Source organism: Hippoglossus stenolepis, chromosome 4 (genome assembly GCF_022539355.2).
Source record: "Hippoglossus stenolepis isolate QCI-W04-F060 chromosome 4, HSTE1.2, whole genome shotgun sequence".
Lineage (NCBI taxonomy): Eukaryota > Metazoa > Chordata > Actinopteri > Pleuronectiformes > Pleuronectidae > Hippoglossus > Hippoglossus stenolepis.
This window is the reverse complement of record NC_061486.1, coordinates 4,703,794-4,718,084: the sequence shown is the minus strand read 5'-3', so window position 1 is coordinate 4,718,084 and position 14,291 is coordinate 4,703,794. Positions and strand designations below refer to the sequence as shown.

The 14,291-nt window shown below is 45.0% G+C and overlaps 1 protein-coding gene across 8 annotated transcripts in view; it reads left to right on the top strand.

Moving 5' to 3' along the window:
- Window positions 1-14,291, top strand: part of tenm4 (teneurin transmembrane protein 4) — a 159,044-nt gene that overhangs the window by 99,111 nt on the left and 45,642 nt on the right. For all 8 annotated transcript variants that reach the window (XM_035154796.2, XM_047339608.1, XM_047339609.1 and 5 more), the window contains 4 exons: window positions 97-282; window positions 6,541-6,687; window positions 7,565-7,781; window positions 12,567-12,686. In XM_035154796.2, the coding sequence (XP_035010687.1) occupies window positions 97-282; window positions 6,541-6,687; window positions 7,565-7,781; window positions 12,567-12,686 (670 nt within the window). The remainder of the gene's footprint in view (window positions 1-96; window positions 283-6,540; window positions 6,688-7,564; window positions 7,782-12,566; window positions 12,687-14,291) is intronic.

Here is a 14,291-nt window from a genome sequence, read left to right as displayed (position 1 = left end):
TCCCCTTCCATCCCTCCTCCTCTGTGTCTGTCCCCCCCCCCCCTCACTCTCCTCTTTTTTCTTTTTTGTCTCTTTCTATGTCCCTGTCTCCCACAGAGATTTGTGCAGCGGACTGTGGTGGCCATGGCATTTGTGTGTCGGGCACCTGCCGCTGTGACGACGGCTGGATGGGCACCGGGTGTGACCAGAGGGCGTGCCACGCTCGCTGCAACGAGCATGGCACTTGCAAGGACGGCAAATGTGAATGCAGCCCGGGCTGGAACGGAGAACACTGCACTATTGGTAGGATGGGAAGAGGTTTTTGGGGGTTTGGGTGGGGGGGGATTGTATGTGTGTGTTTAGAAAAGGGGGTCCGGGGGCAACAAAGGCGTGGGGCTGTCTGTCTGCCAGTGTGTGTGTGTGTGAAGCGCTGGGTGTGAGGGGAAGGGTCCATTGGAGAAGGGGGAAGCATGCTTAATTGAATTTGTGCAACTCGGTAAAGCATGAACAGGTTTACTCAAGGATCTGAGGCTTGCCTTCTTGCATTTTAATGTGGGAATGTGCTAAGGTGTCCTTTCATTTTAACTCATCCTTTTTCCTCATCTCTTTCTTTCCTCCCCCCCTTTTTTTCCATTTACTATTAATTTCCAATGCTTACGTGTGAGTCCTTGTGAGCACGGCCGACCGGCACTTCGAGCTGCAGCTTCAAACCGACAGTTGTCTGTAAAGACTTGTCGAAGAGAAGTTTTCGAGACCTTGACTGAATGTCAAGAGCTGTTCTTGAAAACACTGACCCGCTTAAACCCAAAAGTTCTGAGAGTTTTCTCTGTGTTTGCAGAGAGAGAGAGAAGTTATCTAGCATTGTGTGTTTTGTTTCATAACTGTGCAGCAGAGCAAGCAAACAGTGATTCATGCGTTTAAAATGTTGGCTCTTTATATTTTTTTGTTCAAATCTTCTACGCAGGGAATAGTGAAAAAGGTAGAAGAAGCCAACTTGCTTTCCAAAGTGTTTGAATTACCATATATTGAAAATTTACTTTCCTAAAGAGAGGATATTGCTGTTATGAGCATTAGTTTCTCCTAAGGAATCAGTGCTAATATGTAAATACCAGCAACAACAGACGCAGCCAAGCTGTGTTCATAGATTAGCAATAGTTGACCTCTGACCTCTGTTGAAGTGCCCACTGCCAGGTCGGCATGACGACATTGTGGGGTTCTGTTGATGGATGTTCTGAGGTTTGACAGTTTTCGACAAGTGTTTTAATGTGATTTATCTTCACGATATTCAAAGTCTGGACTCTCAAACCTCCTGTGAACATCAGCGGAGATCATTCAGAGGACATGCAGATGCCTGCTTTGCAAGTTTGCAAGTTTACCATCCTGTGTTTTCCTCTTCTCCTCTCCTCTCCTCTCTTCTCTTCTCTTCTCTTCTCCTCTCCTCTCCTCTCTTCTCTTCTCCTCTCTTCTCTTCTCTTCTCTTCTCTTCTCTTCTCTTTCTCTTCTCTTCTTCTTCTTCTCTTCTCTTCTCTTCTCCTCTCCTCTCTTCTCTCTTCTCTTCTCTTCTCTTCTCTTCTCTTCTCTTCTCTTCTCTTCTCTTCTCTTCTCTTCTCTTCTCTTCTCTCTTCTCTTCTCTTCTCTTCTCTTCTCTTCTCTTCTCTTCTCTTCTCTTCTCTTCTCTTCTCTTCTCTTCTCTTCTCTTGTGGGAAGAAACTAAGTTCATTTACTGAATAGATTAAATTAAAGTACAAGTTAAATTAGCAACCCCGTCAGTAAATTCACACAAATCAGACATTTAACAAATAAACATATTCAAAATAATTTGTACAGGTTTCCTTTATGAGAAACAGTGAAAAGGCTTATTATTGTTTGGACAACTTATTTAGTTTAAAACCTGTAAGGTGCTGTTGAATGTATGTATACATATGTGCAATTTAGAGATATTTGGTACATACATATTTCCAATATATCTATTTTGTTTTTCCATCCCACTATATATCCAAGGGCAATAGAATAATGTTAACAATAAAGAAAGTTTAAAAAATGCTTTACGAGATAAAACTTGTACAAGCAATTCAAAATTAATTCAAATATCAAGCAATCATAAATCAATAGAAGCTAAATCAAATAAATAAAGTAGAACACTATAAATAATTAAGATAATCAAATAAAATAGGGGTTGAATATGGTAACGCACATTTACTTACTGATTAATATCTTGCATACAAAATGTGTATCACGTAAAGTATATTTTGTTCTTGTTGGATAAACGACCCAAAATAATATATCATTGGAAAGAAAACGTCCTGTCGTTAAAGTAATAGATCCACTGGCCCTCTGTTGACAGCTGTGGCCTTACAGGGGAATACAGGCGTCACCGAGGGAAGTGGGGATCACAATGGCCGCCTCGTCCCTCTTCTGCCGCAGCATTTTAATGGACATGAAATTTGCAACTGTCACACACCTGAGTTAATACACAGACGGGACAAAAGTTCCGAGCGCTCGTCTTAAAGGTGAGAGCTTTGTCACACGTTCAAAGAGATGAAGCTGTTTCCTCTCGCAGTATTCTCCTGCACATCTTGGAGCGGAGCCGCCCGAGCACTGAGCCTCGACTCAATCTGTGAATGTTTTATATGCCGGCCTTACATAATTGATGGGCCTTTTATAAGTGCCATATTGAGATCCCCACTCCCTCGACAAGAATATTCCTCGGTGTCATCCATTAAGAAGCCAAAGATCTCAATTTAAATCAATTTTCATTATTGAGAGCTCTGCGTTGGCCCCGGGCCCCGCGCCGCAGAGCGCGGGAGGTCCGGCGCGGCCCCAGCAAAGCCTCCGGTGACCTCATCGTCTATAGCGGTGTTTCGAGATTAAAAGTGCTTTTTGTCGAACATCCTGACCCCCTGTCTGATATTGCTTGAGAGATTTAAGGGCGGTAATATGTGCATCAATCATGTTGCTTTTTGAAATACTCCCCTGAGATATTCTGCCGATCCTGGCAGTTGATAAATGGGGACAGATTGAAATGTTCTTTCTGAACATATCACTTTTTTTTACCCTCTCTCTCTCTCTCTCTCTCTCTCTCTCTCTCTCTCTCTCTCTCTCTCCTTCTCTTTCTCTGTGTTCCACACCCTCAACCCCCCGTCGTCTTTTTTCCTGTCTCCATCCCACCTCCCTCGGTGTCGGATCGTGTTTGTCGTGCTTGTAGTGCATGCTTTTGCTTCATGACTGCACATTTCTTTTTTCCTCTTTACATTTTGTAATGTAAACTAACACCGTGGCTTGCCGTCTTGTCATAGAAGTGGCACTGTTCAAACCTCCCTTATATGTCCTGTGTCTTTTATCTCCCAAGCTCACTATCTGGATAAGGTAGTGAAAGGTATGGCATACCTCCTTCCTTCAATTTTGCCTTCCTCCCATTGTAACAAATCATGCACACACCATGCCCTCCCCCCCCCCTCTACATCGACATATGCAAACTTCACGCACCCCTGGTCGCCCCCAAACGACTCATTCTAAAGATCCTCCACCCCGCCATCAACGTTTTTGCCATGTCGTCACACGTTATCTTCACTTAGCACTTTCGCACCTGGTGAGTCAAGTTGTGCCGCTTTTCTTTACGTGTTGAATATTTCTTGGGGTTTTGTGTGCAGCCTCGCTTTCTCAAAAGTGGGGAGGGGGGGTGGAAAGGGGCTTCATAACCTGTGCCATGCATTATGGATGAGTGTGCAGCTGTGAGCGGGGCCTGATAGGTGCTGAGGCCGCATCCTATCTAATTAAAAGAGTTCATGGTCTGGTTGGTGCAGGGCAAGCAGGGGGTGGAGGCTGCGCTGCAACCCTGCCTCTCTCCGCCTGCAGCACCCTCTCTCACTCTCACTGTGTCCTTGGTAATGGACCACCTGGCATTAGAGCGGCTGCCAGAGGAGTCCTTCGAACACTCGCACGCTCACGTTTGGAGCTGTTTTAGGCCGGGCTCAGCGGGGGCTCCTCTCTGAAAGGGCTGCCAATTAAGTTGAACTGTTGCCAGCAGAGAGCGGATCTTTATTTATCCTCGTAATAAACATTCAGAGCGCACTAATCATCTGTCTCCACTGGTCCAACCGGAGTTGTTTTGTCCATTTGCTCAATAAAAGGACAGCTATTGCGCGAACGTGTCTCGGAGGCAAGACGCTATCTAATGGCATTAGCCTTCGACGGTCAGTCCTATTCTTCAGGGAAACAAGAGGAAAATGGAGATGGAATTATTTAATTTTCTAAAAAAATTCTAATGCTCCACAATTCATCCCCGTGGTTGAATAGCGTGACACCGGTGCATGCTGCTTTTGTTATTCACCTGTATTGATTCGGTCTCTGAGGAGCTATTCACAACTCAACAAAAACCCATATTCCGCCTCTGTAGTAAATGTGTAAAGTGTAGATGAATGGCTGCGATTGTGAAAGCACAGGGACAAATTGCTGTTGCTGTAATTTTTAAAATTTGTTTTCATGAGGACATTCCACCTGACTGAGTGTGTCCTTATAATTTAATGTGAAACTTATATAACAATTGATTAATTTAAAGTTTTAATATCTAACAGCTCTTCATTAAAATGTCTAAAAAGCGATGAGACCTCCTTTGTTATATAACTTTTTGACTTGTGTACTCACATTATCCAAAATGTTCAAATCCAGAGAAATCCCCAGTTTGATTCCAGGTAATGGGACGTTTCATTCTGATCGCCTTTTAATCGCGGCACATCCGCTTTAACCTTGAGTTTGAGTTTGCCCGTCTCTGCTGTAACTTCGGGGGCAAATGATGTGTGACGAAGGAAAAACACGCCGTTAGACAATTAGCCAGGTAGCGTTTTTTCTCCTAGGTCACTCGTAATGGATCCCGATTATTCGTTTCCGTTAGCGTAACGTGAATTATACTGAAATACTTCATCCGCGTCTGTTTTGCGTCAGGTAGATTTTCATTGGCAATTGTGGTGAAGAAATAAACTCCCATGATTCCCTGCTGCTTCACGGCATCATCAAGCCAGGTCTTTAGTTATTGTGTTGAAATGAAAGACGTCAGTCGGATAAAGTTTAAAGTGTTTTTTTTATGTATCAGATCAAAAGGAATCACAGAACGTTGGAAATGTAATTACAGAGTTTTTCAAATAAAGTCAAGTTTCGTTTTTGCTTTATGAGGATTAAATGTACAATCATATGTATAAATGTGGATTCTTCTCTGAGTCATTGTATTGCGACTCAACAACAAACCAAAAAGCAGCTGATGTCACTGAACCCTGTGATCTACATACCCGTCTGTTCTTGGTGCTGATTCTATACCTTTATCTTTCTAAATACGTTTTCTCTCATCACTGTTTCCTCCTCTCTGACTTTAATGAATGTCTCCCATTCACCGCACCCATCTCTCCTCCTCCTCCTCCTCCTCCTCCTCCTCCTCCTCCTCCTCCTCTCCTCCTCCTCCTCTTCCCCGTTCTCCCCGTGTGATGTAAGAGCATCAAGACGGCCGCCCCGCTCTTCTCTAGTTGATAAAATGGGTCAGCTTAGCATTCTCTCTCTATCTCGACGTCTTGTTAACAACACAGACTGTGACAGACTCGTGCGTTTTGATATCGGGGAGATGTTACCCTCGGCCTCTGCTCCAGCTGGGGGATGCGAGAGCTACCAGATAAATTCCAAACAGCCCCGGGAAAAAAAAATGGGGCGAGATAATCCTCTGATCTATGCCCTTGTGAAGACCTATCCGGAGAGAAACAGAGGAATGTTCCACCTGTCGTTCTGCTCCAGCCTGCTTTTAGCTTCCCTGGAGTCACATGCCCAGGAACACAGCGAGTGCAAGCCAAGGCCCCCTCCCTCCCTCCATCCCCTGCATAATGCGTCTGAGCTCAGCCTCATCCACTTTTTTTTTTAATATTCTGCATTCTCCTTCTCTTAACGACAAAACACCCACTTTCCCTGTAGGATAATCTTATTGATTTCTAACAAGTGTCTGGAGAACATTTATCAAAACGGAGAGCAAGTACTGATATACATCTTTTTTTTCAATAACTAATGCAGTTTTGTTGCAGCCTATTCTGTTTTCTTTTTTTTTTTTTCTGCCGACGACAGCAGCGGTAATTCTATGATCATAATGATGGTCACATTGGAAAATCGCATAAAAATACGGATCCAATTATGTGCGAGAACGCCGTCATATATACACCAGCACCCTCATTACCCAGCTTCGGTAGCATAAGCCCAATGTACTGTTGTAATAAGTGAATATTGATTTAGAAGATCCCTCTTATCTGATTTTTACTGCAAAGGGATATTAGAAGCTTCACAAAAGGTGCGTGATATTAATCAACTTCAGCGGAGGGTCATTAACGCCACTCTCACGCATTTAAAATCTTAAAATGACTTTAGTCTTTCTCTAGAAAATATTAGCAACAATCCATTGTCATCAACAAGCTGCTTTGTTGTCATCGTTTTTACTGTTGGAATTCTATTAACAGTATTCATCTGTGTCCCATTAAACCTGCGTTACTTGATATTCTGTGCCAACCGCTGTCTTTGTCCTTTTTTGTCACACAGAGGGCTGCCCTGGTTTATGCAATGGAAATGGTAGGTGCACTCTGGGTAACAATGGCTGGTACTGTGTGTGCCAGCTGGGCTGGAGGGGCACTGGCTGTGACACCTCTATGGAAACGGCCTGCAGTGACGTCAAGGACAACGATGGAGGTAAAATCACAATCGGTGTAGCGTTACCTTTTCTGACACCGGCTGAGCATCATCAGGGACTCGAACACAGTTACACGATAGAATCGACCACACTGTACCTGCTTTATGCTTCCCAGGCTCGTTTGTACTCTTCTGTAGGCGAGGAAGAGGAATGGCTCCCAGTCAGTCACCTGGACACCGGGTTTTTATTAAAAAGCAGACTAGCGGGCGTAAAGCACCGAGCATTCGCTGGCCCCGGGAGAAAGTCCCGGCTCTGCCCTCTAACTGTGTGTGTGCCAGAGCCAGGCACACACACACACACACACACACACACACACACACACACACACACACACACACACCAGGGCCAGGGGGCCGCACCACTCTCGAGGGCCAAGTGGGAGACGTGACTTCCTTTCTTCCAGACCTTATTCTGGGCTTAAGCTACGCGCTAGCATCCCTTATTTATGCAGAGGCTGTTTGTCTCCCCGTGACACTGTGCAGGGACCACACGGCTCTCAGTGGCAAAGATTGGGTGCTGCCGGGGATTTGACTGACTCCTGACAGCAGGGTTTATTTTTATCACCCATCTGGCCAGATAGACCCTGAAAGCAAGGAGTAGGGAGTCCGATGACCCACTTCAGCAAAGTAACGTGCGTTGCACAGCAGCTCCCTCTGTCCCTGCATTATTTCATCTGAATTACAGATTAAAAATGACAACGAGCACTGCTGGATTTTTGAATGTTCTCCAGGATTAGATCATGCAGTCGTGTAGCAGAACAGCAGCCAAACTTAATAACGTCCCGGTGACTCAGATACATAAGTGCTTGGTTTCTCTTGCCAGGTGTGTGTCCAGGTATTTGTTAAACGAGAGGATGTGTGTGTTTGACCTTGTCAGATGGCCTGGTGGACTGCATGGATCCGGACTGCTGTCTGCAGTCAACCTGTCACACCACCGTCCTGTGCGTGGGCTCCCCGGACCCCCTGGACATCATCCAGGAGACACAGATGTCCTCCGCACAGAACAACCTGCAGACCTTCTACGAGCGGGTGCGCTTCCTCGTGGGCAGGGACAGCACCCACATCGTCCCCGGGGCCAACCCCTTCGACGGCAAGTGAGTGACTTGTCCATTCCTCCCACCAGACACCCCGCACAGTGTGAGATTCCGCAGCCAGACGAAAGCTATTATTTTCATGGGGGAGGTTTTTTTTTTGACATCAATATTAAATTGAATTTTCTTTTTTCCACGTCCTCCTTGGGTCTTTCATGCATCGGTTTCTAGTGAGACCACTCTCATTCCGTCAGATGCTGGATTCAATACGTTTCACATTTTAATTCCGCCGCCCGGTATGCTTGACTTTGATTGTACACACAGTTGTGCGGCTCTGCTCATTTCCATTAGATTCAACAGCGATGCAGTTTGAATTTGCATCCGAGCTAACCTCACGCGGGTAATGACTTTTCAGGTGCAAGCACGTATCAATCGGCGGCTTTCGTTTATTTATGTCGGCCCGTGCAATTACAATGCTACGGTTATTGCACTGACATCGCGGTGGATGTAAAATGTTTGCTCTTTTCAACCCCTGGAACAAAATGTCTGTGTGAGGGAGGCAGCCGTGGGCGATGGAGGCTGAGATGGGCAGGGACTGGTGGCGCACACCGCTCCCAGGATGATGGACAGATGATGATTGACAAACATAGAATGTGGCAAAAAAAGCAAAGAGCATTCCCTGGCAAGTGAGGCATCTCATATTCATGTATTGTGATTACTCTTACTGTAATCCATCTGAGGCCCACTCCCAGCGGCAGAGCTCACGACACCCCAGCCATGGAATCTGAGACGCTTTCATATCAGGCAGGATGGCTGTCAGAGTCCCATAAGATTCCCCTGCCTCCCTTTCCCTTTGTCTCCGTCTCTTTTCATCTTTAATCGCTCGCGAGGCTGTGTCACCTTATTTGCATCTCGCTTGGTTATGGATCTCTCTCATCTCGGCGCATTATACTCACTGCGAAACAAACAATCACAACAAAATAGTGGAAAGTTGGTTTTTTTTCTCCGTTGATATAATTTCATAGAATGGCGACAAAAACAGCAGAGAAATCACACAAACTAAGCAGATGATATTTGAGACTTACAAACTGGAAGGTTTCAGACGTCACTGTTTCTACTCCAGCGGAGCTGTTGCTTTGTACATGAAGGACAGATCAGTTCTAGAAGTGTTCCTGGTCCAGCAGGAGTCATTTCCTTTGGTATAGTCATCTTTTGATTATTGGGTGCTTGTTGAGAATAGTGTGATGATTGCCAACCTAATGTGTTCAGTCTCACCTCACGGAAACAGTCTGTATTCAGCCTGTTGGTCTTTAACGCCGTAGTTTGCTTGTTTCAGACATGAACTCCGTAAAATGCACAGAAAAATCTGGTCGGACATTTAGTCTTTAACAAATGAAGAACGCAGCCGCAGATTCTGTGGGTCAGACTCAGTCACAACAACCTCAGTTTCTTTTCAAGTTGCCATTTTGATCTGTGTCTTCTACGTGTATCGCTTCTCTTTTTGATCCTGAGATATTTGTATTCTATTTGTTACAGCAGCTTAAGAAATAAGGAATGATCAGGTTAGAGGTGACACGTGTGAGAAATCATAATCAACACATCCACTCGCTCGCTGTGAATTTACATTTTCCTGCTGCCTTCTCACGTGGGCTCACTCGGACGCCTCAGAGAACCACTCGTAACATACATTGTGACATTTTCCCTCATTGACATTTTTTCCCCCCGGATTTTCAAGAACCACTCAACATTTTGCAGATCTCCACTGGACAGAGGCAGAGGCCTACGGGATTGAGTAATACTCTTGTCTCTCTCTCACAAGAAGATGCAGTCATAAATAAGTAAAATCAAAGAATCCAGAGATGAGCTGCAAGATTGGAGGCCTGGGCTCACCTAAAAATATCAGTGGTGATCTATTATTCATGCCTGGTATTCATTCCCCACCCACTGACAGATATGAGCAGTTGTGACAGGGGGCTCTGGGCTGCAGATGAGCCTTCCAGGCCCGGGCTCGGCATCCTCCCGATACGCCTGCCCCCTGTCACCCGATCATCTCTCTATTGATCCACTAACCACTTCCTCATGCTAGTAGACATGTTGGAGTGCTATTTCTGATGTTTCGCACCACAAAAAGCTGCAAAGGTGCCACTAAATAAAGCATCTGCCACTGCATAGAATGTCTCGACTCTCCACCATGACACATAATACGAGACGCTGCCCAGGCCCGGCAATGGGCGCTGCCTAGAATAGTAAACAGGGACTTTGTCCGTGGAACAATTTGGCCGAAGATTGATAGCTGGCTTATAATAGCAAGGCAGACGCCATCCCCTTAATTTACGGGCTTGCACTTTTATTATTTTATTTACAACTCTTTTATTAGCATTAGGCCGTTAGTGCCTGGAAATCTCTTGTTTGTTTTTTTTTCCTCAGTGGCTTTTTAGCAGCGTTATATATTTGGAGAGCGGGAAATTTACCTTGGTGTCTCCTCTGTTGCCTCCAACAACTGTGCTGCAGTGACACGCTTGTATTTGCAGCAGGCTTTACCCTATAATCAAGTCATTTGCATTGGTAATGATGTTTTTGTTGCCTCTGCGGTGATGGTGCCATTTATTAGCCTTGCTCATTGAAAGTACTCTATACTTAAGTCTAACGTATATTTTTCTATCTCGTCTGAAATACTACAGAGCAGTGTCGTTTCCTCGTGCTGGTAAAAGGGACTGTTTTCCAAATTTATACCGTATTGCCGCCATACGTCTGTGATATTTATGTTTTGTTAACCAGTGGTTGTTAACTGTCATTGGTTTTCCAAAGCGACACGCACACCTCTGTGGTTTGTGGTAAATTAGTAGAAGAAGTAGTGAGTCGCTGCTGTAAATATCAATCGGGCTCCTTTCAACAGACGAAACCCAAAAGACTATTATCCGACAGCGACCTTGATTCACACCGCCACTTAGAAAAGGCAGATCCTGAAATTTGTCCTGTTGCGACATCGACAGTTTACTCAGAACTGCTTTTTCGAATGGTACGAGTTCTTAATGTCACAACGTTAGTGGAGCAGAGACGAGCGTGTGCGTCACGCGCGGCAAAATCCATCTCAAGACTTGACTGGACTGAAGTCTTGTCGTCCAAAATACTCCTTCTTAAAAGAAGCCAAAGCAGAGACGATGTCCTGCCGAGTCCGGGGGCCTCACCTGTTTATTTTTCACCGCATGTCCTCACTCTGTCCTCTGTGGATGATGTACGATAAACTGGAGGTTGGAGATATTGTCCTTTTTCGACTTTGTGAAGCCTCCTGGACGAGTGAAATCTCACACATGAGGGGGGGAGAAGTTTCTGCAACGGAACGCTTCATGGTTCCTTTGCTGCTTTTTCCCCCTCTGCTGTATTTGATGTCAATATTTAAATCATTTGTCTTGACGGCGAGGAATCATCTCCCCATGTGGTTCACAGAGGCAGCGAGGAGATAGTTCCACTTTCACAGCTCCGTCTGAAGAAAGTGTGGATGATTGCCTCTTCAAACATGACTCTAAAATAAACTGCCGGCATGAATGATTAATCGTAGACAGCCAGGCTAATGCTGGGTTAGCTTTAGTAGTAATTCTATGTAAATCTAGAAAGATCTTTGGTTATAAGCTCAAGGATTCAGAGCAGTATCTCCTCGCTGGTTAACAGTGTGGCAGTGGACGGCCAAGGTCCTCTGAAGGAGACCCGCCCTAATTAACATAAAGCTGGGTTCCTGGGGACCGGGATAGTGTGGGGTGAATGATCTTGCCTCTGGTAAGGACATGTTGAGGGCAGCTACTAACACGCCAGTGTTAATTGTTTCCAGTATGTGGCAGTGTTTAAGACCCAAATGTATTAAAAATAGCCACGGTCTAATGAAGAAGTGGCAGCGAGGCATTTGTTAGGGGACCGATTTTTTTGCAAACGACGACAGAAACGACGGCTGACCGTAAGTTGGGTCTCGCTAATGACGAGGGCAGAGCTCAGCGAGGGGGATGTGATACAGCGAGGTCTGGTCTCATCACTTCACTGAGATTAGCAGTTGAGTTTGGATGACGTCCCACTATTGATTGGCGGGGACCGATGATCAGATCTAATTTATGCGGCTTCTGGAGACTCCATGTCAGTCTGGAAATCTGTCGAGGTTCTTGATAACCAGCCAAGCAAGTCCTGCAATCTGCAGACCTATTATTTCCCGCTCTTGCATTCTGTAATGGAAAAGATAAATCCTCCTTTTTTTTTTTAATTAGAGCAAAAGCAAAATAAAGCGTCCTTATCTCATTATCCTGCCATTCTGGATAGAAAAACCCTCAGAGAAAACCTAGGAGGTGTTATTATGTTCTGATTCTGTTGGAGCTCTCTGCTTTTATTGTGTACAGTATTTCCTTTTGATAACAGCCACCGTTTCCCACTGGTTGATTTCTGTTAGTGAAAGGAAGCAATCATATACTTATATATATGTCATTGTGCATTGGATCACTGATGCCTCTACAATGCAGTGACATCCAAGATCCTGCTCTTCAATAAATGACACTTTGTCGAAACTGAAAACACTCATTTTTGTTGTGGTGTTGATTCATCTCGATGGTATTTTTTGACTTTCTGGTTATGACATATTAAACTGCCTACTATTGATATGTGTTTTTAATATTTTATCCAAATGTCAGGTGGGCAGATAACAGTAGAAACACAGCAAAACTAAAATGTAATGCAATAAAATACCCACCCTGTAATTTACAGAAGTTATTTGTGTATTTGTGGTGTATTTGCACTGGTTCATCTACTGTAAATAAGTGTTGTAAGTGTTCCATCATTGTAACTGTGTGGCTCCTTCTCACTCCCAAACAGCCATGCTTGTGTCATTCGTGGACAAGTGGTGACCTCGGACGGAACGCCGCTGGTCGGAGTCAACATCAGTTTCATCAGCAACCCGTCCTACGGTTACACAATCACCCGGCAGGATGGAAGGTAAGAGCAACACACAGACACACACACAAATACTAACTGCTACCCTAAACGTGCGCTGCAGAGATGACACAGTGATGCTTACATTATTGTCAGATGCTGTTGTTTAGCTGCGCTGAATTCTAATGACGGCACGGAGAGAAGAAAGAAAAAAAACAAAAAAAAACACAGTTGCCACAGCAAACTGTGCAGCCATTGATCTGCTTTGCGCTTTCATTTGGTCCAATTTTGGAGTTCTCGGCTCAATTCCCAGAGAAATCAAACAAAGCCCTCCTGGTACACTCATAAGTTATGCTTCAGTAGCAACAAGGGAGGGGAAAGAATAAAATATGCCGATTCAAAGCGGCTCACTGGGGCTGTGAAGCATAGTGCAGATGGACATTATTTATTTGACAATGGAGGATTTAGAGAGTTAAGTGAGACATTTAAGTTGAGGCCGCAGACACGCGATTAATTTACTGTGCATCCTCCTCCTTTTGTCGTCACTTATTTAATTTGCCATCAATGTCACGCATGAGAAAGTATTTTGGTCCCTAACCCAAATTACTGATGTAGCTGTCTTAAAAACCCGCATCCATAAAGTAGCACTTACTGACTGCGCTGATTGACGTGGATCATTAGCGCTATCTTCTTCAGACGAATCCATACATCTCCTGCCTCTGCAAGAAGCCTCTGACCTTGTCAATAAACTCATTGTCTAGGTGCTGGTTGATTCATGGCCGGTACCACGAGAAGCCGTTTGGAGAAAAGATGAATTGTTGTCGTGAAGAGTTCTAAAAATAACACGTGGGAAAAAGTCGCCGTGTGGCTTTTTCTCTCGGCGACTCGGCGCCACCTGCTTCAGCTCCTCGCGAGTTCCTCACAGAACACACAGACCAACACCTCGGATTGGTTTTGCTGTGAAAAAGAGAAACGTCGAGTAATATTGTGTTTATAGCTTCTGTTTTTTTTCCTCCAGATCAGATTGCGCACAAATACAGTCCCCACCCAACCCCCAATCCCCCGTATCTCTCATAGTGGTCGGTGTTAGAGAAGCTTTGTGGCGAACCAAGCCCCTCTATCACAGCACAGCATGAATCGGTGTTTGCTCTCCGAGCCCCACTTCCTCCTGACACTTTTATCAGACACTCGCACTCTAAAGGCCCACGTTTCTGCCAGCCGGGTTGATCTTGATCATTCCTGCTTCCGTCTTCTTGTCACTCTCCTCTTCTTTTTTGGTTTTACACCAAAAAATCTCTCATCTTCACCTCATCAGCTTGACCTTCCTCACTCGTTCCTCTCGCTCTCCATCCCTTCACGCTCTTCCTCCTCTAATCACCCGCAGCCCTTAAGCCTTTCCTTTCCGGGGCGCTACTCCTTTACTTGCTTCCTGTGCTTTCCTTGAGCCCAGGTCTCATGTCCTTTCCACCACACTGGCTTTCCTCATCTCCATCCCTTTCCCATTTATGCATGTCCCATTTTTCTTATGCATCCGTCCGTTTTCCCTTTTTGCAAAGCTCAGTACTCTTTCTTCTCTTTCGGCATATGTGTAAACACTACTCCATCTCCCAGGTTCCCCTGTAAACATGCCCAGTCTCCTGCAACTCCCCTGCAATCACTGTAAACACG